The following is a 26,479-nucleotide window of genomic DNA, read 5'->3' on the forward strand; positions in this document are numbered from 1 at the left end:
AGCCTCCGTCCCTGTTTGCGTACGACCACGAAGAAAGATCGTACCCCGGTTGGCACCACTTGGAGGTAGGGATCGGAGTTGTGAGACCGTGGCTTAAAGCCACTATCAATCACCATTTGCCAACCATGTATCCACCCAACGGATACGAAAAAAAAATGGATGGCAACCTGTCACAACCATTAGGTCTCGGATGCCATCCGATTACACTCCAGCAAAGGAATGGAGCGACAAAATTTGCTGATTCAACGCTCCGCCAAGGAAATGGAGCGATAAAATTTACTGATTTAAGTATCATCTCTGTCTCCAAACATGCAGCATCAAGTCAGCTAGCAGTATCTTCTTTTCAAAAATTTTTTTTTTATTATAATAGTAACGGCCTGCCCGTTTTGTTCTTAATCTACGTTATTCATTATACAAAATTCCATTTTTAAAAATTCAATGGTTGGTGGGCATTTCCTCCCATCAACATGGACAGTTCGGTAATGGTAATGTGATGATGAGAGTGGGAGGAGGGGGGGGGGTTCTGGTAGGGAATCAGATGACCAAGCCCTTGGCCGAAAAAAACCGATGGATTAGAGGAACAAACAAACCGAGGAAACAAACCGAGTAGAGGAACCTCCCCAACTTATCCGTATTCCATAGCATCTGTCAGCGTGCCATGCAGAGATCCCTCGGAGCCCGCATATATTCGTGAGGCAGAGTTTATAATTTTCAATCTATACTTGTAACAAAGGTCCTGATTATTGGTGCTATGCGATTATCTTTATTGCAGCCCTAATCGTATCCATGTAAATTAAAGTCACCTAGAATAAAAAATGGCTCTTGAGAGCCATCGCTAACTTTTCGAGATCTTTATCGATCTTCTTGGGATCAATCTTGGCTTCCGGAGGGATATAATTGGATGCAAGTGATACATCATGTAAACTGCCTAACTTGGCCTGGATTACGACAGCTTCTACGACTTGCAGTGAGGAAATTGGGAGTCTATAGAAACTGTGACTATTTCTAATGCCTATTCCAGCTTCCCTACCGCGCCTAACATTCCCTTAACTTATTCGATCTTGACATTATATCCTTGGAAGGAGATTGTTATGTCGGGGGTAAGCCAAGTTTCACTAAGGGCAAATACGTCGCAATTGTATTGGCCCACTAAAACTTTAAAAGAATCTATATTTCCCATAAAACTTCTACAGCTGTATTATAGCATGATGGCCATTTCCATATCTAGTCGCAGGACCAATTCTCTCGCGCTGTCACATTCGTCCGCCTCGCGTTTTTTGGCACTTTACATCGAGTATCGCGATGTTAGTGGCCGGCCGTTGCAAAACATCATTCGCGATATGTATTTTTTCGCGTCGAAACAGCTGGGGTAGGTTGAACAGCTGGGGAGTTAAACGTCCACTTAAAATTGGAGTCACAAATCGTTCAATTAATTTCCCCTTATCTACCTCCTTGACAGCCACCTTGAGTTCTCGCGACGCTCCTACGAAGTTGGTGCCCCTATCGGAGATGATTTCTCTCGGCGTTTCCCTTCTGGCGATGGATCGTTGAATTGCCAAAATGCAGGATTCCGAATTTAACTTGGATGCCAGTTCCAGGTGTATCGCTCGGGTTGTGAGGCAGGTAAATAGCGCTCCTCTCCGTTTTTCTTTACGGCGTCCAGCAACGGCGTAGAGTGGCCCGAAATATTCCAGCCCGCGCGTCCAAACAACTTTGTGTGGGTCGACATTGAGTCGGGCGAATCGACAAATCTCGTCCGGCGTAAGAGTGTACGGGTCCGTTTTGTCGATGTCAAGGCGTTTTAGTCGACGTAGCTGGATCGGGGCGAACTTGCGTGATCCCTTGATGGCCGACACCAGCCGCTCGTACAAAGCCTGGTCGGTTTGGGTTGCCTCGTGGAAAATAAGTGCGTCCAGCTGCGTTGCCAGCAGATTATTTGCCACCGTAGCCGCGTGGATGTCACCTGTCAGATGCATGTTGAAGTCATCCATCGGGATGTTTTCGTACAGTCTCTCGGAGGCTAGATGATAGTTGGATGATAGCTGCCTGCAAGATTGGCGCTTGTCTCGCCCGCTCTTGTCTGCGTCTAAGAAGCTCTTCCTCCAGCACAAACTGATTAGTTTGATCGTCTATTACGTAAACTGAGGTTCGATTTTAAACCATCATTTGCATAATTGTCTTTTGTTGACGGCTTTTCTTGTGCCTCCTTTCCAACAGGCACCTCCTGATGATTAATTTTTGCTAGATTATTCAAACTGGAACCCATCCAGCAGATCCTCCAGGTCCGTTTTGTCACCCATCGCACGGTCCTGCTCGAGTTCGTCAATCTTAGCCCGCGCGTTCTCAAGCAGCGTGGTCAACCGACTGACTTTCATCAGCTTTACGGAAGCATCTTGCTTCGATTCCATCAGCTGCCCGTTTACATCCTTCTTTTCGGCGTTTGCTGCTTCGAGGGACGATTCAAGCATGTTGATCCGAGCCAGAGTCCGTGGCACTTGGCCAGTTATCTCATCGATGATTCCTTTCAGCTCGTTCACCTCAGCGTTTGTTTCCTCCTATTTCAGCATCAAGCCTTCCCGTTCGTCCTGGGCACTTTTCAACAGATCGACCAGCCTCTGTTCGCGATCGGTCGGGGTCACGTCCTGTTTCCAAAGTCTAGTTTCTTGGTTTAGTTGCTCAATAGCGCCGGGAAAAAGGTTGGGAGATCCTTACTGATCGTATGTCGCGCCAATGTTTGGCTCTGGTTTAATAACGTAAACTATGATTTAGTGATCGGGCTGTGTGTGATATTCACCTATCTACGGGAGTGTTTTGAGTGTTTCCGCGTTGGCTTATGTGTATTTTCTCAATCGACGCATCAACTGCGTATCGCCACTCCGCAAATTCACGTTCCTGGGCTGCTTGCTGGTCCAATGCTCAAGTGCAATCGTACAGTGGTGGGAAACTTGACCGCGTCACCCCGGGGGCTGTCTCCGATAGCCATTGCGTTGTTTTATGGACGCGGGCTGTGGCGGCGTCTCCGCTCTGTTTCTCATTTCGCGGTTTAAATTCTAGCTCGCGTTCTTCGAATTCGAGCTCTCGCCGTGCATTTTTGGCTTCAAACTCAAGCCTCTCCAGGTCGAGCCGTTTTCTTCGGGCTAAAAGCTCACGAGATGCCATCGCGTAAGAGGGAGACGGAGCATCGATAAAGGCTTGCGAAGCATCGAGATTGGGGTCGATCCTGCCCGCTGGTCCTGCTGCACGGACACTTGCACACACTGAGAGCCTCCTTCCATGGGGTTATTATTCATCTCGATGCACTTCACTTTTTTGTTTCGTCCTTATTATTCACTCACGCTTTTCCAGCTCCGTTCCCGTAACTCTCCGTGGATTTACTTAGCGCTTTCGAGTATACACTTCACTTCGGGACTCTCACGAACGTTCTCGGCGACTTATTCAGACACGCGGGTGGATTTTAGTGAAACTAAGCGGCTAGGGTACTGAATTATCGGAAATTCCGCTGCAAAATATCTCTTATAATATACTTCGTATTAAACACTCTATGTAAAGAATGTTGCGAATGCAATTGCACACCAATAAAAAGACGTTTTTTTAGTAATCTTCCAAACGGTATAGGAAGAAAATGACAAAAACTTTAAAGAGATCTTCATTATGGTCGCGAAAAAAGAGAGCTCGCAGGACCCCTGTTCTGCATTTTATACTAAAACCCTTCCCAGTTCAAAAGCTCACGTCTTTGAGCTTCTGAACCGGTTCAGGAGGAGAAGCGGCTCAAGTGATAGAGTCAATCACCATAAGCGCGGCTAACTACGATTTAACGTGGAACACATTAAGCGAGTGATACTCTAAGAAATATCTGTTTAAAAAACGCCATTTACAAGCCATGTTTGCCATTCCTGCTGCACAGATGGAAAGCGTAGCATCACTGCACCATCTTGTGGATAAATTTAAACGGCATAAAAAGAAATTGCAGCACTTAGGAGAAGAAACGGGCACTTGGAGTAGCATTCTGGAGCATCCACTTTGCACCAAGCAGCCCATAATTACATTACGTGATTGGGAGGAGCACGCATCGAATGACGCCTACCCAAACTCGCAATGTCAGTTTTGCTGCTACATCGCATGAAGCCCAAAATTGTAAGTTATGCAATTCTGCGCACCATCTTGTTAAACGCCCGCGTTGGAAAGGGTTGGAACCGAAGGAGCGTCATCGGTTTGCCATGACCGCGTGTCTGAATTGTATGAGGGAAAATCACATGGCTCGTGAGTGCCCATAGCTATACAAATGCCGTTACTGTAACGCTGCACACCACACGAAACTGCACTTCACACACAATAATACACGTTGCACCACACCACCACACCACACACACGATGCCACTAGCGATCGCACCGATTCTACCACATCGTATACGGCCGTCTGTATGACCTCCTTGGAGGAGTCGCTACAACGATTTTGAAACCTAGAGGTACTAACCGTAAATGATACATACTCACCTGATGAACGATATTGCGAAACATTTTACAAGGCCACCATTGAACGCGACGACACCGGTTGTTCGCCTCTCAAAACAGCCCGACTTCGCCGAAAAGCTCGGTCTGCCTTGATCTCAAGCCATTCGTCGCTTTGAGCCATTCGATTTGACATCGTTGATACACCAAGCTTTTACACGTAGTTGCATATTGCACCCGTTTTATACACAACGCAAGACACGAGACATGTACACAACAGTCAACACAATCTATCATCAGGCATTTTACACCGCCTAAGACCCCACACTTCGGTGGATTATGGGAAGCAGCGGTAAAGACTGCCAAAAGAAACCTCTACAGGCAGCTAGGCAGCAATGAACTCGCGTACTTTATTGCCACTAACGGATGACCCTAATGATTTGGCGGGGCTTACTCCTGCACACTTCTTAATCGGAACATCAATGTATGCTGTTCCCATCCCCGTCGATATACACCCTGAACAGGATCATTTTACGCGCGTGGTAAAACTAAAAACGGCAAAAGGAATAGTCACGAGGAATGTCCAATTACCAAAATATGTGTATTTCCCGTTACGAAGACATAAGCTTAGTAGCACGTGCAGTTTGATTTAATGACGTCCGTCATTCGTACGCAAACAAGCAAGTCCTCAAATCAGTGATTATGTGACTGTGTGGCCCGTGAATTTAGTGCGCTAAAGGTACGTCCGACTCTCTCAAGGACAGATTCAGAAGTGGTTCATACAGTTTTTGCATAAACCCATTCCATACCATTCCCCCCATGAAATTAGTGAAGTTCTCCACCCCTCCCAAGAGGTTGGAGTTTCTCGTATACCTAAGATCAAAAGTGTGTGTGTGTGTGTGTGTGTGTATGCATGTATGTATGTATGCATGTATGTATGAATGTATGTATGTATGTATACATGTATGTATGTATGTATGTATGTATGTGTATATATATATATATATTTGTATAAAAACAGGATGGCATTATCCATCAGAGACGTAATTATTCAAACTCAAACAATAAAGGAAATCGCAAACAAAGCCATTTTCATTATTATAATATTATTTACGCCACCAGAGTGGGTAACATCTGAAGAAGAAAGACTAAGAATAACAAGTAGTTATCATATGACCCGTTTGTGAGGGCATAAAGGTCAATACAGTACACAAAAATAGATTGGCGAAGAAATGAATAGCTATCGCAATTTGTTCATCCCACAAATTACTTCGCTATTCATCAAAAGTGTTATTATAGTGTTCATCAAGTTATTAGTGTTTGTACCATTAGATAATTAGTAATTAGAATTAGTAATAAGAGATGAGTTTAAAATAAAGAGCGCGGCGTACCGATGGTAAAAATAGTACACTTGCGCACTTTGAGCAAAGAAAACTTGACAGGCTTAAAAACAGAATAGTTAAACGAGCTGTTAGGTACACCTCGATTACAAAATTATTAAACAAACGGCTATGGCCAGTTCTGAATACAGTGACAAATGCCTCTTTACGTGCATCGAACCTTGTAACTGCCAAATTTAGGCTATTATAGTTTAGTTTAGTTAGTTTAGATATAAGTTAGATATTAGTAGTTTTAAAAATCAATTCCAAATAACACAAGTCAGATTGTAGGGCTGTTAACAACCTACTAAAAACAGTTTTGCAAAGCCATCTGAACGAAGCTAGACTTTGATCGAACGTTTTCTGTCGCTGTCAAGCTCTCAGTAGCCTCCGTCCCTGTTTGCGTACGACCACGAAGAAAGATCGTACCCCGGTTGGCACCACTTGGAGGTAGGGATCGGAGTTGTGAGACCGTGGCTTAAAGCCACTATCAACCACCATTTGCCAACCATGTATCCACCCAACGGATACGAAAAAAAAAAAATGAATGGCAACTCGTCACAACCATTAGGTCTCGGATGCCATCCGATTACACTCCAGCAAAGGAATGGAGCAACAAAATTTGCTGATTCAACGCTCCGCCAAAGAAATGGAGCGATAAAATTTACTGTTACAAGTATCATCATCTCATATAGAGAGCAAATTACAAAGATGCAGCATCAGGCCAGCTATCAGTCTTTTCTCGTTTTCCTTATTGTTTTAGGAACCGCGTTGCCTATGATGAATATTGCGAAATAAATTATGAATTCAATTTATCGCTGCTTGATTTCAATGTTCTTCAATGATACCAGCTTGATGAGATTTTCATTTTATATATCAAACCTATCTATTTAGTTCTTTTCTACTGCTAGTTATATAATTTCAGCTGCTACGATGTTGTTTTACGGAAATACTTTTTTGGTCATGTGGGAAAATTATTTCAAGATTCACATACCATGAACATTTTTGACTTTTCTTACCATTGGTGGATTTTATGGTCTACTTTTTTGCACTTTTTTCCGATGTTATAAAAAATTGTTTCTATTTATCCATGTTTGTTTACTAATTATAAACCAACTATTGTGACCATTCTTAACATCTATTATTAGCTTCCAATGCACTAAATCATTAATACTCTCTCTCACTGTTAATTTCTCCCCATTGAAAAGCAGTTAGGTACATCCATCACATTCTCTTGCTCCATAATCCTTCAATCAAACTAAGCAACGATCGTCGGCATGCCTTTCATGCCATGTAAAACGTAGCGTGAAACGTAATACCTACTATCTATGATTTGTCCTCTCCCATCAAAACATACCTATCTTCCCTATCACAAAATCCCGTTTGATATTTTTCCTGCCCCTACATTTCCGAAATGAAGACTTTCCTCTTTCCTACTACAACCGTGGCCCACTTATCTTCGACCTTTAAAAAATATGTCATAGAATATATTAATGGCTGAAAGAATAGCAAAAGTTATATTATGTAAAATGTACCTAACAACTTAAATGTACAACTTTTCGTTATTAGATTTATTTTAATAAAATAATAATAAAAAATATGTCAAGTAATAAAAAATATATCATAGAATATAATAATGGCTGAAAGAATAGCAAAAGTGTTATTATGTAAAATGTACTTAACAACTTAAATGTACAACTTTTCGTATAAGTCTTATAAGCGTTAATGATTTAGCAGCAATACATAAACACACTATCAAAGTTAGTAAATAGCAATTATGCTAAACTACATACTAAGCTTGGTTTGTTTATTGCTAGGATTGTTAAATCGAGGAAACATCCGATTTCGTTCACTTTGGAAACGAAACAAATGTTAAACATTTTTTGTTTCGTTTACCTTTCATTTGCTGCAAGCATTCCAACAGTTGATTTACTTACGCAACACGTGATTTTGAGCAATGGGTTAAAGTTATGACGGACCTGGAAAGATGAAAAAGGGATGTATTAGAATATATTTATATTATATGAAATAATATGAATTTGTAAAATGTACTTATGTTATATAATGATTTGAACACTTATTTAGAAATAATAAGTAAAAGTTGTAAACAAAACAGGTGTGTTATGCTGGAGGCAATTATTGGCAGTCTATCAATCTAATCAAAGCAATTTGAAGGTTTATTGCATCTTTAGTTGCACCTCTGAATCATAAATTCATTGATTATTTATGTTTATAAGTAAAGTCTTCGGAGCGTTATAGATATAACAGTTCAAGATTGCTCATTATAAGCATGCTCAAATTATTCTTTTATTTTTAATACAACAGACAACAGTCGTATCAAATCAAATAATTATCCTCACACAACATTTTTGAAATAATAATTTAGGAAAGATAGTTTTGAATGAGAAGTTATAAACATAGTTAGGAAATGCCTTCGGTAAAAGAGTTCACTAAACAACAACTATTTGCAGCTGCACAGGCATATAATTAAAACCTGCCGTCGGCTTCATAAACCTAAGTAATGAGAAGTCGTCGGTAATACAGGTATCATAAGCTAGAATCAAATATTCGTAGCTTAAGCCTTATAGTTAATGCCATTTTAAGACCTTTTGTAGATTTAAGACCTTTGCAGGTTTTCCTTTCACAATTTTGTTAATTTGGTTAGCAATCGTTCTACGAGAATTTCAATAATCAATTTATTTACCGTGGTATGGGATGTTGATCAATGGGTTTAAATCTAACACGAGCTGGAAAGATGAAAAAGCGTTGTATAAGAATATATAAACATTACATGGAACAATATAAGTTTGCAAAATATGTTGTTATTAAATGTTTATTTGACCTGATTAGATAACAAAAGAGCGTTTGTATCTGAAATGAAGGAAAAATGCGTTTGTATTTAAAAGAAAAAAAATGTGATTGTATCTGAAATAAAGAGAAAACTCTTTTGATTTGTTTTAATAGCTTTGTACCATAAGCCACACAAATTCTGATACATAACATAACATTTTTCTAAGTTATAAAAAGAACAAATTGGGTAAAAAACGCGTTATTGTACGACAAAAGTATATTAGCAAGTTTATGTTCTGACTTACTGGAAAATTATCGTTAAAACAGTTTATTTCTTGTATTACAAACAGCAACTCTCGGAACACACAATACACTAAATTAAAATTTAACTCTTCACGAAGCACAGTACACAACTTTTGAAAGACTACTCGTAGGAATCGTGACACTTTCACTATACTTTTTCACTAACAACTTTTAACTTTTCAGTAGAATTTCACTTTTCACTATGAACGTATCGCAATGTTGAAGATCAACTGAAGAGAAGCTGCGAATGGCGTAGATTTTATACGGGTTTTGGAGAGCGATCTTTACACCACTACAACCATATTCTCTTAAATTTCCCGATCTTCGTTTCTCTCAATTCTTTTCTCTCACTCTATTTTTTTTCTCTTTCCACTAGATCTTCAACTCCCCTCCACATTATGTGGGATGGGCCAAACGCGCGTATTTATATTTATACATATAAGTTTATATTATATCGCATTTATATTTTCGTTTTCTCTTTCTTTCCATCATAAGCAATGAAAATCACTTAAGAGAGAAAGAGTTGCATGTATGGCTATGTACCTTATGGTCTGTATTTATTTGTGAACATTGCTTTCCTTTGCTCCTCATACTTTTTGGGTTTTCTCAATTATCCCCTCTATCGATGCAAACGGAGTTCTTGGAGATCTAAAATTTATTTTCCTTTATAACTGCCTACTTCTTTCTTGATCGTATCCCCTCCAAAGCACGAAAGCATTTACTTGCAGGAGCTTGTGGTTATGTGTGTCCTGAAAGCAATGTACCTTCACGTACATGTATGTCTTTTGTTTCATTCTTTATTATGTCGTCAGCATCATCTTGACTCGTTCTAACTATATTACTACCTCTAATATTTACTCTAAAAGAGGGGATATGTTCACCTAGATCGGTCGTACTGTCCCTGCTCAATCCAATAATATGAACATCAGCTTTGAAGTTGACGTCATGCACACGGAGTTATTGGAGATCTAAAAATTATTTTCCTTTATAACTGCCTACTTCTTTCTTGATCGTATCCCCTCCAAAGCACGAAAGCATTTACTTGCAGGAGCTTGTGGTTATGTGTGTCCTGAAAGCAATGTACCTTCACGTACATGTATGTCTTTTGTTTCATTCTTTATTATGTCGTCAGCATCATCTTGACTCGTTCTAACTATATTACTACCTCTAATATTTACTCTAAAAGAGGGGATATGTTCACCTAGATCGGTCGTACTGTCCCTGCTCAATCCAATAATATGAACATCAGCTTTGAAGTTGACGTCATGCACACGGAGTTATTGGAGATCTAAAAATTATTTTCCTTTATAACTGCCTACTTCATTCTTGATCGTATCCCCTCCAAAGCACGAAAGCATTTACTTGCAAGAGCTTGTGTTTAAGTGTGTCCTGAAAGCAATGTACCTTCACATACTTGTATGTCTTTTGTTGCATTCTTTATTATGTCGTCAGCATCATCTTGTCTCGTTCTAACTATATTATTTCCTCTACAACTTACTCGTTAAAGGAGGGGGAGTGCAAAATCAGTCGTTTTTTATTCTTTCCTTGAGGCTATTGAGTATGAAAGCGAATACTAGTGGTTGTGTGAAGAGAGGAGCGATTATATGCACCCTCTAAAACGACGCAATACAGTGGATATTTGAATGATAAAAAGCTATGCTTGTCCCAAGAAACAAAAAAAAAACGCTTTTTGCCGTGACATCATGGACCGGTGATTTGAGCCTTAGAAATAAAATGGGCAGTTGCAAAAATTTTGCTTCATTTCCGAAATTCCACGATCTAAAAAGTCTAGAAGTCTACCTGACTGTTCTGGAGTATTGAAAACATCGAACAAAATGCGGTTCAGTGAGTGGGGATGGCTTGCATGAGTCTGAGCAAGCAATGCTTAAAAAGCTCTTCTCGAGTGACTTTCCCTGACGTGAGCTTTTTCTCGAAAAATTAAAACATCAACGCAGCTCTCTAGGTTTGAATCGGGCATTTATTTCCCACCAAGACAGCACACGAGGTCCAACTCTAGCGGAACAGCTGGGAGTTCTGCAGTGATTGACGCAGGAACTGGCTTGGGACGAGGTTGTGGGAGTACTCGACCCCCGGCACCACCACCTCCTCGGGCTGCTCCGGCTTGGGTACGATCGGGGGGATGCGTGACTGGCGGACGGCTTTGACGCGCGGCAGCGATTTGGTGAGGTAGTCCGCAGGAGGCATCGGTGGGGGGGCTGGGGCGTCACTCCGTTGCGTCATAAGGATCGGCCGAAGGGCTGCGCCTGGTTCCGATTTCACAGTCAGTGACCCAATTGGAGGTTCCGATCGAGATCCTGCGCGAGCTACGAGCGGAGGTAACAGTGGCAGGGGCTGAATGACATCGGGGGAGGCACGACGGACGGGTGCAAGGAGGTCGGAGCCACTGGGTGACCCTCGACCAAGAGCTCGCTGCTGGAGTTGCCGGGCGGCCAAATAGTTCGCCTCGTGTTGCCTCCGGAGCGCTTCCTGATGAAGATCTAGCAGGTCCTGAGGGTCGGTAAGGTACTGCTGGTGATGTTGTAGCTGCAGGTGGTGCTGATCGGTGAGATCGGTGTAAGGGCTACGACTGCGGCTGCGACTGGCTGGGCTATGGTCGGATGTGATCGGATCTGCCGGGTCTGGGTAGAAGGCAGCGAACCGTGCCGCATTTCGTGCTGACAGCTGTTCTGCTGCTGGTAGAGGCGGCTCTTGCTCGATCGGTGGCTCGGTAACTGTTGGGGCCGGCGGCTGAGTCGATGGTTGACGACGGCTGCGGCTGAATGCGAAGTAGGAGCGCATATGACTGAGGTCACGGTCGATCTCTGGCAGGGATTTTCCGCCAGTGTTCGGGACGTGCCAGAGCGTAGCCACAGCACCCACTACGCCCAGAACGATCGCGGCAATGTAGTGAGCTGCGATCACGTCCTTGTGGTTATCGGTGCGTGTAGCATCCTCAGCAGGGTCTATCTGCTCCATCCCGAACAGCGTACCATCAGCAGTGCCGAAGTACTGCAATAAGGCAATGGTGAGCAGCTCCATTCCTTTGCCCAGAGCAAATGCCGCCTCGTTGCAGTTGAGTGGAGCCAGCTCGAGTACGTTAATGGCAAGCAAAGGCATCGCAGCACCAATGAAGCAGAAGAACAGCAGCTTGGCCACACCGAATTCTACAAGCAGCAAATCTGCCGAATAGAAGGCGATAGCCAACACCAATGCCACCACGTACAGCGCGGATGAACCCACGAACAACGTCTTTGGGGCAAGCCAAAGTGCTAGCAGAGTAGAGACTAGGGCTCCACCTGTGAGCAGCCAGAATGGCACATACCAGACGTCCTCATGCTCCAGTAGCTCCACACTTGCGTTCATGCCTAACACCAACAACACCCAGTAGAACGCGAGAACGCCTACTAGTTGCGTGCCGATAGCGTACACCGTCCAGAGCCCTCGAAAGCGACAACCCGGTCCTTCAGTACGATCCATTGACCACACTGGGCCTGGACCTACTCCGGCACCCGTGACGCCCTTTCCAAGGGCTGGCGCAGCTCTACCGAACTGTGCGTAGGGCGCGAACGAGCGCCTTTCAACGCTCAATAGCCGCCCACTGTCATGCGCCATCGCCGTGTCGTAGTCAAGCGGACGTCGGTAGTCCACCAAGGACTCACGCTGCAGTAATTCCACCAGCCCGATCAGGACAAGTACCAATACACTGCTGGCTAGAAGCGCGATCGCCACGTTCTGATGCAGTTGTTCCTGCCCGGTCGAGTCGGAAGCGGCCAACGCTCCTATGGTGGCCGTTGACGCCACTCCGGCCAAGAACCAGACCGTGCAGAGGGACATTAGGCTTGCGCGATGGCGAGCCCGTGCCCTGACGTGTAGGTAGCTTAAACCTGGCACTAGCGTCAGACCGAGGGCGATCGCGCTCAGGTAGATCGCTGGCACGACATCTGCCAAAAAGGGAGAGAGAGAGAGAGAGAGAGAGAGAGAGAGAGAGAGAGAGGAGAGAGACAGAGAAGAGGGTGTGTTATTGCGAGGGGGTAAACACCTTGCAGGTGTCGGCAAGAGGCGTGCTTTGATAGCGATCATCATCAGCCGGTTGGAACAACAAAACGGGAGCACGCGTGTCGAAGCTGCTTGACAGCTGTCAATCTGGCAATCGGCGAGGGTGCGGTACTGCCGTCGGTTGATAGATGCTTCTGTTTGATAGCGTGTTGTGGAGGTGTTCGATGAGTCAGCGGCAAGAATGTTCTGCGCTGTTCAGCTCCGAAGGTGGTGACGGGTTGACAGGGGAGGTGATGGACGGGTCGGACGGGCCGGACGGGATGGTCATTGAGGGGTACCACACAGCACTTATGCCGGCCACGTATGGCCACGACAGATAAGATAAGGTCGGACCGGGGAATAGATATTGGCAATAGGAGCAGTACTTGAACGGAGCGGCAGAAGGGCTTCAGCTCAACTTACCATCAACAAGCAAGAAGACGAGCCCGGCGGTGATGGAGAAGACGGTGGCGGTCAGCTGAAGGTACAGGTGCACGAACTGCGTCTTGCGGTAGTTGAGCTTGAGCCCGTTGGTCACCACGACCGTGATCAGCATAGCGACGATCGCGATGACATGCGGCCAGTAGAGCGTTTCGTCGTACAGACAGGCTATGGTCTTGTCCTCACTCAGTGGCAGCAGCAGTAGATAGCCGTAGATGAGGCCGGCCGGGACGTATGCAAACCCGGCCGTCACCTCGACGATGTGGTCCATCTTGTCCGTGTCCCTTCAGAGGGTCCGTGCCGTTGGTGGCAGCATCGGTCGGAGAGCGAATGGAGAAAGTGGCGTCTTGTGGAGGTCCCGAGCCTCCCGATGGTGGCCGGCGGAGTTAACACTAGGTTCTGTTCTTCACTAAGTCGAACAAGCAAACTACCGCTTGCAGAGGAACGTGCACGGAATCGATCGTGTCTTATCAGCGTCGAGTGCGTCTGATGACTGAGCAGAGTGAGAGCTTCGACCTGCGTGGATGGGTCTCGATGTTGACCGGGTGTTCCCATCCAATCGATAAACCCTCCTGTCGCTCTACGCACCTACGGGTATCACCTACCTCAGCCCTCGATGCGGGTATCGATCATCCAAAGCGTTCGCCTGCAGAAGTACCTCAGGCACTACGAGATCGATTGGAGCGAACCCTCGAATTTCTGCGATGACTGTGAGCACCACACCGGGCTCGGGTGTTGCGTCACGTGCCTGCTCATAGGCCAAAATTCGAGGGAAACTCGCCACTTTACACTTTACCGAGTAGGTGTCCGTGCTCATGAATCAGGTCCGCGTGCCCTTCAGCCCTCGGAAACGTAAACACAACCTACCTGCCCATCAGGTTCGCTTATCTTATCACAGCCGTCTCACTCGTATTCGATCGATTGTTCACCTGCACCACTGCCGGGAACCTGGGCGCATCATGTTGTTTCCATCAACCATTACAGCTGTACCTATTTCCAAAGAACAACCCCTACTCACGGCACCGCCAACCCTCGAGAGCGATCGATCGAGTAGTAAATTTAGGCGATAAAGAGCGACCCTCAAGTTGCAAGAATGCGTGCACATTCCACCGCCTAGAACAGGGCATCTTGCGATGGACGGCGACGTCGTGTTCATTCATCACTCTCTCGCACGCTCATCGATTATCTGATAGCTTGAGAGGTGGTGTCGATGATCCATTATGCTGAGCTATGCTCCTGCTGGCCTACTGGTACTATCTCACTGGTCAAGGCCGAGCAGTGGGAGTTGAGAAAATGGTAAATATTGTTGCAAACGAGCCGACGGCTAAATTTGTAGCTATTGAAGGCCACCAACCGCCGTAAAACCCCATGAAAACGTCAAGTTCGTCATAGTTTGTTTTACTTTTTTTATTCTCTCTCTCTCTCTCTCTCTCTCTCTCTCTCTCTTTCAGCTGTATCTCTCTCCCTCTGTCTCGTTGTGTGCTTTTCTTCTATTGTTTCCATCCATCAGAGCTGTTAAGTGGTTCCGCGGATCAAACCGCCTGCGATAAGGTCCGCCGACGGCATGTTAAGCGCCCGATTCGCCGCAATAATCGACCTAATCTTTACCATTGCGATACTGTCCCGATGATAGCGGTCGTCTTCTTCCACACTGGTGCGGATGTTTTCGACGATTACTCTGATTACCCTTGTTACAGCGTTGTTCGTGCTGTTGTAAACGGCTTGCCGAGTGTTCGCTTATCTTACGGCGAGACCGACGGCATGCCGAAATTGAGAGTAACACATGGGCGAAGCATCCTGGAGGAGCATGTGCGTGTGTTGTATGCAATTTTTCCAATGGACACATCTGGATGTGATTCAATTCGTTAGTGGAATACAAGCCAGCACCCAGCGGCCCATACCAGAACAATAAAAAGTTAATTAAAGTATTTTCTCTCTCTCTGTTTTCTACCTTCTTTCTCTAGAATATTCGAGTATCTGTACTGGCTTCAGTTAACAACAAAACTCGTTTATTTTATACGTTTTTAAATTTATCATTGCTTGCATATGATTTAAAAACAATCATTGGATGTTCCGAAATAACCAAAAACGTTGGAAAAGAAATTATTCGAAAAAAATTTGGAAATTTCCGCATGAAATGCTTCCTGCCTATGTGAAGAGCCGTTCCTGCACGATACCGAGCCCGGTTCACGAAGCTTACTATAAATACGTTGCGTTTGTAGAAAGTTGGCGCAGAGCCTACGCAAAGAAAACAGGAAACAACGAGTACCATTGTTCGAACTCCCTACATCGTTGGTCTACTTATTTTAGTTAAAACACAAGCATCTAAAATATCAACTTAACGCAATCATCGTCATATGCATACATCGACCTAGATTCTCCGAAGAACTCGAGCATCATTTTGGCATTCCCCTAGGCTTATGATACAAACCTTTCCTGAGAAATTGCGAAAGCATCATGGTGCCCAGGGCGGATGCTGTCTAGACAGTGTTGGAATTGAAAACATCAGCATTAGCAGTGCTCCACTTGCAAAACCCAAGGCAACCATGTGCATCAGCATGGTGATGAGAACATATTTTGTTAGCACGTAGCTGAGCATAGCTAACAAACAGCACGATATGCTTACACATCTGGTCGTTGGAAAAACAAATTTGATGCGTGCAATAAATCGTTAGCTCCGCATTTAGCTATTCTAAACATAGGCAATGTCTAAAATGATGCATGGAAACCAAACTATTATCTGTTCGTGATGCAAACCTACATGTATAATGTTGCGGCTGGGTTGTACAGCAAAAGCTCCAGTTACATAGTGTGATAGAGACGGCAACGTGTATCTGCCGCTCGTTCTCACCCGTATGGTTTTGCGCGATGTGTAAAATAATCGGAGAAAAAAGGATGGGGGAAAATATCATGTTGGGTGTTTTTTTAATCCCCGCGCCTGCTCTTTCTGTACATAAGCTTCCTATCCTGCACTCTCTCTCGCGCACTCTCTGCATGTTTTTCTCTTTCTCGCTACTTTATTCAAGGCACTGAGGCATGAATCCGTGAGCCATGCATTAATTATCTCGCGGTATCGCTCCGCCTTCTTGTTTATTTCTTCTTATCTCAGCTCTATCTCGAACTGACCTTCGATTGAGTGCATGCAGCCATCCCGTTTTGGCTGAGGGTATGAGATCCATGGCAACCATGATGGTGGCGATCGTGAGAGCGATCGTATGGGTCGATCGCGAGAGCGATCTTGTAGATTCAACAACACACATATACTGTCACACAATTCGCATCCAAAAAGAAACCGTGTACGTACATGCAGCACTCAGCACGGTTCCAGTCCCCAGGTTCCCAGCAAGGGGAAAATTTGTGTACGTACACGGAGCACTCACCCGTTGAAGGGGAAATCGAGTGACGAATCATAGCAAAGCTTTCGCAGGTTGGGGAAAAATTTGTATACGTATACGACGCTCTCTACCGTTTGTAAAAAGAGAGGTGTGAAGATCGTGTACGTATACGCTGAGTGCTCCGTATACGTACACGATCTTCCAACCCTTGTTTTCACAAACGGGAGAGAGCGTCGTATACGTATACAAATTTTTCCCCGATACGGTAAGCTTTAAGGGGAAATAACTCACATCACACGGCATGGAGTTGAGTTCCAACTGCTGCAATTTTACGTCTCGCTTATTTTACCAAAACCAGTAACATATTGTGCAAACGTATAGCTAACTATACTATACTAGAGCAGCTAACTAACGCCTAGTTTTCCCGGGTTCGATTATTCTATTCTCGCAGGTTCGCTGAAATCATAACGAGAAGAGATCGCAGTTATCCCTGAATCTGATGTATGCTTGTTTCTCTAATGATTTTTTAAAATTTCGTTGGTTTTATTTCACACCCCATGGTTAAAACGAGAAGCGAAAGAAAACAAACCAAACAAGATCGCAGCTTGTGGTGCTGGTGGCTGATTGCCACAAAGGAATATTTAATAAAGGCAGATACCTAATTAATTTAAGCATTTTATTTATGGCTCATTTACGATATTAGCATTTTATTGACGATGTCGTTTCTTAACGCGTTCGAATATATGGTCTTAAGCTACGAATAGCGTTTTATTGATTTATTTTTTTAATCATCATAACACCCAAATGTTAACTTATGGTTGACTTCTTGGCATTTTTCCATCCTGCTTTCGTTCGCTGTCTCTCGACTGTAAAGAGGCTTCGATGGCTTGTCCTTGTATATGCCGATATACCCAACGCTTGCATCGTTTCGTTACGTTTTGTAGCCCTTGCAAGCGATCAAACGAGAAGCGAACGAAGGCAAACGAGAAAGATCGCGAGTTTCGAAGATGGTGCCAAAGCACATACAAATTGACTGGTATACTTGGGTATGCAATGATTTTAACAGCCAAGCTTTATGCCCACTATTTAAGTTACGTGTTTTTTAATTAATTTCAAATTTTGGAATTTATTTTACGTACTGTAATGTTACGTGCGTTTCTTCGTCAAAATAATTGGCTTTCAGTGTGCTTTAACGATGCGCTTCGACGTTTTTTATGTTTCATACCTTGATTCATCATTACCGCTTCCCTCGGAAGGGTCCAACCTCGAGCAAAGGTATTTGGCGTAATACGTAGTGTGCGTTACTTTGGCATGTGATATGAGTGATGTGACGCAGTGATCGAAGACGTATCAAAGTATTTTTAAAACCATTTTACTTTATTCATGCACTTATTCAATTACAATGTTATATGATTGTGTGTCAAAAAAATTGTAATGCAACTTTAGATATTAGAGTAAGTAAGTTGCCGTGTAGTAATAAAAAGATATATAGAAAAAGAAACTTATATAAAATTTGCTCAAGAATACTCGCAGTCTAACGCGTATATGCGTAGCAACCAAAGCAGAACAGCTCCCTGAAGAAGTTCTGGGTGCGAGCCTTCCAGGAGTTTTGGTACAAACGCCTTTGCTGGCCGGACTGCGCCACAAAGGCGACCTCATCCCCGATTTTCACAAGCTCCGGAAGCGATCGACGCAGAACAATATGCACGAGCCGGTGTCCACTGGGCACACCTCCATACGGCAGTGCTGTAGACCAGGAGTTGTGTGCGATACCCACCACTACACCGTATGGGTTTAACCCAACTCGGATCTGCTCATCCGTCACCAATTCCGACAGGTCGTACAAGAGGATTTCGTCGATCGCATCGGCGAAGCTGATCGAGACGCGCCGAGCTTCTCGTCCTGCAGGATACTTATGGCGACGATGGTGCTCAGTCACCAAATACCGGGCCGTGGCGAAGTCCACCAGCTGCAGATAGAGGCAGCGCTGCTGCCCATTCCACTGCAACCGCGTGATCTGCTCCGGCGCGACGCGCAAATAGTGCGCCACGAAGTCGTGCGTCTCCAACGCGCACAGGTTCCGGTTCAAGAAGGAGAAATTGCACCGGACGGTGTTGTGGCGAATGCTGCTCATCAACGCCATCGGTGACGGATTCACAAACAGGCAGTCGGTTGCGTACATCATCTTTTCGTTGGGTTGGGTCCAGTTGTCGACTGATGGGCTTCGTTGGGCGCGTTGTTCTCGGTTGTGTTGCTTTCGGACGATCGCTAACGACTAATTTGAGAGGCGATTGCGGCGTACGTTCTCAAACTTTTGCGCTGGTGCAGCGTCGTTACACGCGGTGTCGCGGCCGGCGTCGCGGGCGGCGTCGCGGGCAGTATCGCGGAACTCAAGTTACACCGCAGCGGGCTCGATCGTGGTACGAGCACACTCGTCGAGCCCTGCTTCAACCCCTCCACGAACGGGGTGGTAAGAGGGGTAAGGGTGGAGTGGGGAGCGTGGGGAGGAAGGTGTGATTGGGAAGAGGGAAGGTTGAGAGGGATACCCTATATGTTGTATTGGTTCTGTTGTTCGCATACACGCGCAGCTATCGAGCCTCTTTATTGCACTCTCGCGGAATGCCGAAAATAAGGCTTGGTCGTCCCTTTTGCGCTACACTCGATTTCATTAATAAAGCTGGTACGGTTTTAGACCAAAAAGTAAAAAAAGCGTGAATAATTTCCCTTTCGCGTTCCGCTCCATAAGACGCGGTCGATTCGATCGAGTGCGTCCGTCCGGAAAATGGTTTTCGTCAGCGAGGGTCGGGTTTTCCCTGGGAATGCTCCGCCCTGCGTATCCCTGCCCGGGTACACCCAATCGTGTACAACCCACGAAGGGTCAAAGGAAAGCGGCGTAAGTACGAAGGTCTAGAGAAAGTGAGCACAAACACGCAAAGACATACGCCCCCAAACATTTGTAAACGATTACGCGGGGTTCGAAAATAATTAATTTTTCTGTTTTATTACCCACATGCGTTGGCAGCCTGAGAAATGTGTCCAGGACTCCTTTTCAAGCTGCGGGCTGCCGCTTGAGCGATTTTAGAACAAGCATGCCTTTACAATAACCCGATTGTTGCGGTCTCTTTATTCATCGTTTCCTTCATTTGAAGCTGAGTTTCAATTTGAATGGAAAGTTCCATCAATCAATTCTTTATTAACTGGGACTAATTTGAGCCGCAAAGAGTATATGAACTTATATTAGATACTCCAGTACGCATGCTCACGTATTGTATAAGGAATGAACCATCCTCAGCTATACGAAAATAAAGCAGTTTTTTACGTAATTTATTTTTTTTGAAGATTTTACATGATGTGTTCGACTTTATTATGAAAAGTTCTGTTAATGGTGTTATAGAGCGTCAAACATATACACTGCGTTCGAAAAGTTTGTGCTCTAAGCATTTTTCCGTAACACTCAACTACCCGAACTAAAACGTTTCTCGTTGACCTTCAATGACATCATCTTTTGCGCAGCGAAATTATTAACACCCATCCCTTGGGAAGGCGGTGGAGTTTTGAAAAAAGGCGAAAAATTAGGAAGCATACATCAGCAGGAAGGGATCGAGCGAGTGTTGCGATGCGTATGGGTGGGTGTGTGTGTGTGTTTTTTTTTTCATTTGTTGAGACTTAAGATCAGGGTGACATGCCACGTATGCCGTACAATAACATCGTTCTGTTGCGTATTTAAAATTGCTTATGGCCCGTGCGCGAGTGTGCAAAACTGCCCGTCAGCCACGCATGTGGACCCGTGTTCAACATGATGATCTGAGGAAGAAGTGAAAGAGAGAAAGAGAGAGATAGAGAGCGAGAGAAAGCGATAGAGCAAAAAAGTGATGCTTCGAGCGGCAGCACACAAAAAAGGCACATATTTTCGGGCGCGAATTCATTCATTAATTTCCCAAATGGCCACACCCGATCCGGTTGCACTCACAAAACCACCCAACCCCATTTACAACGGACGTGAAAATGCACACCCTTCACCCATGTCAGGCAACCACTTGTATCGTCAAACAACGGTCTTATTCGAGAGTTAGCCACTCCTGCCTTGGGTTGTGAGCTATTTGTCGCTGCTTGTGCTCACGCTCACGTCTCATTTGCTCTTCTCACTCGTTCTCACTATAGGTGAATGGTGGTCTCACTAGAGCGAGGTAGTTATCTCATCAGGTGCAATACTCCATCCTCTCTCTGCTCTTTAAAAGAGCATCTTATGAAGGTATCGTGGTGGAAAAACCAACCCATCAGCAAACTGCGGCTACATGGGTTCCTGTTCAGAAAATATTTCATGCAAACTATCTTCAACCCTCCATTCTCTTCTCTTCGCTCTCTCTCTCTCTCTCTCCATCTGTCGCTCTCGCATGCTCCTACGCACTAATCAGGAACGTGTTAGCGGGCAATCGGAGACGTGACGGGGCGGTCAGCAGAATGGAAAAGAAAATAAAATCGGGTGGGAAAAAATTCGCAGTGGAAAAACGCAACGCGCCGATCGCGATATATTTACGTCCGTGCATTCGTCGATCGAGAATAGCAATTCGCTTACGTATCTGTGGCAGCGAGAGAGAGAAAAAGAGCGCGTACGAAAGAGAGTGAGTGAGAGAGAGAGAGAAAGGCGGCCGCGGGTGTGTTGGGTCAGAAATATTTTTATTATTTTTAGCTTGCGATCTACATCAAAAACCGCACATTCAGCCAGAGCAACATTATTTTCCGCACGGCCGTGACCAACTGTGCCAACAGGCGTGTATGCACACGTTCGCCCGGACACTCGATGTGTTGGTGTTTCGTTGATGCTGGGGTCCCAAAACACACACCCCAGCGGGAGGTCCATCAAGATCTACCGATTCAGTCGATGTACCTCCAAGGTGCACTTGATTCCATGCAAGCTGACTGCATCATTGAATGCATCGGCCAAAAAGCCCTTCCAAGCTCTATCCCCGGAAGTGAACTAGAAAAAAACTAGTCCCTGAAAAGCAAAAGACACAAGCAAAAGGCTCTGAGTCGCAGCGAGGGATCGAATTGTTCACGATTGCCACCGAAACGTCTGTCTGCAACAGGAAACACGCCCTAGTCGGTCATAAAAGTCGTTTTCCACCAAGACACTGCGTCTGCGAGACAACAGACCCTTGCCAGGGTCACCCCGGGTCGCGCTCGAATTACAAAGGGCATCCGCCAACCTGTGAAGCAGTGATAAAACCGATCCATCGACCCATTGTCAAGCGGCTTATGAGGCAGATCGTAAAACAGTCAGCCGGTCAAATACCGATGACGGGGTTGTCCGTCGTTACGCCACGGCCCATATGTGCTTAGGGTACTCTTGTGGCATGCTGGAGGTCCCGCGTTTTATGGCGAAACCCCTAGGATCTTTGGGAATGGGGTGTTCTTCATGTGGAATGCTGCATTCCGACGCTCGACCGATAGCGAGCTTGACACCTCATATGGATCGCATTATTCGTCATTGACCGTCGAGGTATGTTGAAGCATGGTATTAAATCAAAATACCAGGCGAGTTGTGGAGTCACTTCGGAGAGCATCACGCTTCACTTTCAACAACCCTCGACGTAACACGTGTTTGCCAGTTAATCGGTTAGGTCGCCTTTACCAACGTTTCTCCTGCAGTGAATCGTGGCCAGCGTCGTAGCGAGTATCGTATTGATTTACATTTTATGACGAGCTGCTCATCCATATCGATAGCACCTCGAACGGCTTACGGTCAATCTCGAATGTTTCATGCGGCGAGATCGATGGGTTGCGTAAGCTGGAACTCGTTCTTTATTGAACCTTCGGCAGGCCTGCTTTCCTGGCAGAACCGATAAACCGGAGGTCTGCTCGGGTAGAGCAGCAAATTGGGGCATTAAAGGATGACCTCGAACTTCGCACTTAGTAGGGGAAGTGCAAACGATGAGGCAACTCCTACGGGAAGGCTAAACCAGACCCTTTTCATGGTTCACCGTCATGCCGTCATGCTGTCAGCAGAAGAAAAAAAAAACCTCAAATGAATAGGTCTGTAATTTCCATTTGGTTCAACCATTCTGGAAGAGTTTCAGCAAAAAAGGGTAGACTTACCATATGTTTTACTGGTACACAATGAGGCACACGTAATGAGGGCATTTATCGTCACCTCGGTGGGTATCGGTACGTCTACCTTCATACCACGTCCTTGGATGATCCCTAGCTGGGTATTATAACGCTATTTGCTATTGAAAAAGAGCAGCATTTGCGCGAAACAGGCTCTGGTTGAACCAACCTGGAAGCAAAAAGGGTAACATATGCACTCTACGAGGCACGCCTAATATTCATTGCTTTCGCTTATTCATTGCTTTCGACACTTAGGGTGTCGTTACGTCTATTTTCACGCCACGTCCTTGGCCGATAACAGGAAGGTCCTAACAGGACGCAAAAAAACGACGTTAACTGTGGGTAAAAATGAGTCTCATTTTACCAGTTCCAGTCGTGTTATGAACATCCCTCCGGTCCTGAAGGGATGCTGTTAGAATAGCGGTACTTTAGCCCAGCAACGGCTAACGAAGGTCAAATCTTCCAGCATCTTTTTTGTGCTGTAAGTGAGCTTTAACCGTGACCGGGATTCAGCTTCGTCCAGCACCCAAAGGTACCCGAAATCGACATCGACAGCTTCAGTTGATCTTTCATCGATCTTTCGTGCTCGTGAGCATTTTGAAACGTCTTTAACCGAATGTTGTCGCACCGTCAAGGAGTCGCGAAAATTACACAAACATTTCGCCATCATCGCCATTCGCCTGGAGTCCGCACAAAACCCAAGGCAGACCTGGGTAGGCAAATTTGGGACGAACCCTCGCTCGCACACGATGCGTATTTTTCCTGTTTGGCCCTTGATCTTGAGCGCTCTCTCGCCAGCGTGCAAACCCTTGCGTGCTCAAATCTCGCGCAACACAAAACGTGCTCATTTGCGCGAGCAGCGGGCTCGCGAACGTTCCTATTTATAAATGCATCCCCTGTGCACCCAAGGGTTGAAGCATCCCCACAGTGCTCCCGGTTCACCAAACCCCCGTTCACTCTTCCACCAACTCTCCCCTCTCACCCAGCGAGTGGACGAGCGCACGGCGCAAATTTGAGACGCGAGAGAAAACACGCGCGCGCGCGCGCACGTTCTCGTTCGCGCAACTGCCTGAGTTGTGCCCAGGGTGCGCCCCTTCATCCCATCCCGATCGCACGACCGGGACCATCCTACCAGCCTGCCACCCAAAACACACACGCACACGGGCCGCGGCGAGTCGGTCGGAAAAATGGTTCGGAAAAATTGGAAAACCCTCTCGCGGCACCACGCTGGTCAGTTGTTGTTCGAGCGCGCGTTCGGGATCGTGAAAATCGGTACGCGCTGTTTGGCTGCCCACGAAGGGTCACTCCGTTCGCGATCGCGGGTTGTTTCCCCCTCGCACCCGTCACCCTCCCTCTCCTCCACCCCTTCACCTCAACCCCCCCACCCCCCCACCGCCCCAACAGCTGCTCCATCGCGTGCTCCCTGCGCGTGTTTCCACGGTGGGTGTTTTTTTGGTTGGTGCTGGTGTGTGCGTCGCGGAAAACTGTCACAAGAACCGCGAGTGTTTGTGCGTGTGTGTGGGTGGTTGATTGTGCATTTTCTTGTCTGTGCCATCACCGTTCACCGGAGTAAAAAAGCATCTCGATCCCGAGCCCGGGGCTATGCGGTTTGCCCTTTGAAGAAGCGTTTGCACGCGCGTGTGTGGTTGTGTGTATGTGCGTATGTGTTGTCGCCGCTGCAAAGGAGCAATTAAGGATGTACTTTATTGGTGGCATCGGTGCCGGGATTTTCGTACTGTCCAAATCAAGCGCACCGGGTCGCTCTCAAATCGGGTGCATTTTATTGCACGCCTGGACCACCGAGCCGATGTTCTCGACTCAATCTGGACCCAGTGGACGTGCAGTTCGATGGGAGCAATGACCGCTCCCCCTCGTCCCCACCCACCATACGCCCTCGCTTTTTGTTGCATCGAAAGCAGGGTGAACGGAAACGGGGCTCATAAACCTCAATGCCCCATTTATGGCACGGGGCTGCAATTTGGAGGCCACTGCGGCTCGATTGCACCTGCGAATGAGTTGATTTGCAATTCTGCACCACGGCGTCCGGCGTTTATTGATGGTTTGAACACACGCGGGACCGCCGGACCGCCGGACCGTGGTGCGCTTGTTTGTCCCGGGGGGAAGAGGAGAAGGGGTGTGCTTTCGGCAACGACCGAAATCGCGCAAATCAATGTCCCGAATGGATAATTTTAGTTCGATCTCGCCGCTCCATCGGTTTCAGCTTCGATCTGCGTTCCAACGCCACCGGGTGCGCGGAAGAACGTCAATGCATGATGTGAGAGAGCAAGAGAGCGAGAGAAAGAGAGAGAGAGAGAGAGAGAGAGAGGGGGAGACGAAGAAAGAGTGAGCGGGACACCATGAGTAGGTGCGCGAAAGGGTGGCGAGCATTTTCCACCCGTGTTAGAAGCAGGCCATCACGATCATCAGGGGGATGAAAACAAGGGAAAATTATATCCACATTTGCGACCGCACAGCTGGCGAAGGCAACAACAACAACAGCAACAGCAACAACAAAATCAATGACCGATGGGATGGGTTGTGTGGTAGTTGGGGAGGGACGGGAGATGAGTTGGTTAAAAGAAACGCGTTCGAATGGCGCACTTGAGTCACTTGTAGATTACTTCATTGATTAACGCGAAAACATTCGCGTGTGCATGTGTGTACGGGTGTGTGTATGTGTGTGTGTGTGTGTGTGGGTGCGTAACGCGATGGGACGTTTACGTCACGCGGAAAACTGAGGCGAAAAAAAAAAGTGCGCGCGAGAGAACGGATGAGAGCATTTTTTGAGGTGAAAAACAACGTTTCCTCGCGAGGCCACGAAGCTTGGCCCTGAGGGTGGTGCACGGTGGAAAATACTGGCACGGCGAAGGGTGGGAGACGGGGGAGGATGGAGCACGTTCCATCGTACGCACCCTCCACCTCGTCACACAGCTTCCACCAGCATCCCACTCTTCTCACCACGAGATGCTTGTGCGAGAACGAGACAAACGAAACGGTGCCGCACCGCCGTCAGAATTCGTTAAAAATATTTGTCCGCCTATCCTCACTTATTCTCTCGCCCTGTTCCCTTCTTTCCGGTGCACATCCCCCGCGTCCTCGAGATCATGGGATGGAAAAGAAAATCAGAACAACACACATGGTCTAACGTCGCTTGGAATCGGCGATACCAATAGAAAAAAGGCAGACTCCAAGTGTGGAAAGGGTCGCAAAAAAAAAAGGGAAAAAGGAAAAGTGAGCTTGCGTGCCCTTGGGATCCCGAGACGGTGTGACAAGCTTTGGACAACATCTGAAAACCCCTCCAAAGCCACGCCAGGAAGCCATTTGCTGTGCCGTCAAGCAGCCATTTGTGATGAGTTTCTTTTTTTTTGGTGGCATAGCACCAATCAACATATTGGTGGTTGACATCCCCGTCGATTAAAACAAAAGCTCCTATTAGTCACATACGCGTTCAGGTGCCGCCCGACGAAAGATGAAAAAGAACCGGTTATTCCAGCCCAATGTCAGCCTCTTAAGAAGCCTTTCATTCAGCCAGTCCCAGTGCCCGATCAGTTCGAACGAGAAGCAAAACCGTGGTTCCCGTGGAATAGACAACGCCTGCTACAATATCACCCGGCATCAGCTAACCGAAATACCGTATTT

The 26,479-nt window shown here is 46.1% G+C and overlaps 3 protein-coding genes across 3 annotated transcripts; all 3 read right to left on the reverse strand.

Annotated features, from left to right (window-relative positions):
* Nucleotides 1–1,253: 1,253 nt before the first annotated feature.
* Nucleotides 1,254–1,976, reverse strand: LOC128728398 (uncharacterized). The gene has a single exon (XM_053822020.1). The coding sequence runs from the start codon at nt 1,974–1,976 to the stop codon at nt 1,254–1,256; it is 723 nt and encodes a 240-aa protein (XP_053677995.1).
* An 8,914-nt stretch (nt 1,977–10,890) lies between these two features.
* Nucleotides 10,891–13,797, reverse strand: LOC128728733 (uncharacterized). Its single transcript, XM_053822374.1, has 2 exons — nt 13,380–13,797; nt 10,891–12,862 (listed from the first exon to the last, which is right to left on the reverse strand). Exons 1-2 carry the CDS (start codon nt 13,666–13,668, stop codon nt 10,935–10,937), a joined length of 2,217 nt encoding a protein of 738 aa, XP_053678349.1. The 5' UTR covers nt 13,669–13,797; the 3' UTR covers nt 10,891–10,934.
* A 4,469-nt stretch (nt 13,798–18,266) lies between these two features.
* LOC128728399 (uncharacterized) lies at nt 18,267–18,917 on the reverse strand. The gene has a single exon (XM_053822021.1). It carries the CDS (start codon nt 18,915–18,917, stop codon nt 18,267–18,269), a length of 651 nt encoding a protein of 216 aa, XP_053677996.1.
* Between the last annotated feature and the right edge of the window lie 7,562 nt (nt 18,918–26,479).

The sequence above is a fragment of the Anopheles nili genome, chromosome X, assembly GCF_943737925.1.
Source record: "Anopheles nili chromosome X, idAnoNiliSN_F5_01, whole genome shotgun sequence".
In the NCBI taxonomy this organism is placed as follows: domain Eukaryota; kingdom Metazoa; phylum Arthropoda; class Insecta; order Diptera; family Culicidae; genus Anopheles; species Anopheles nili.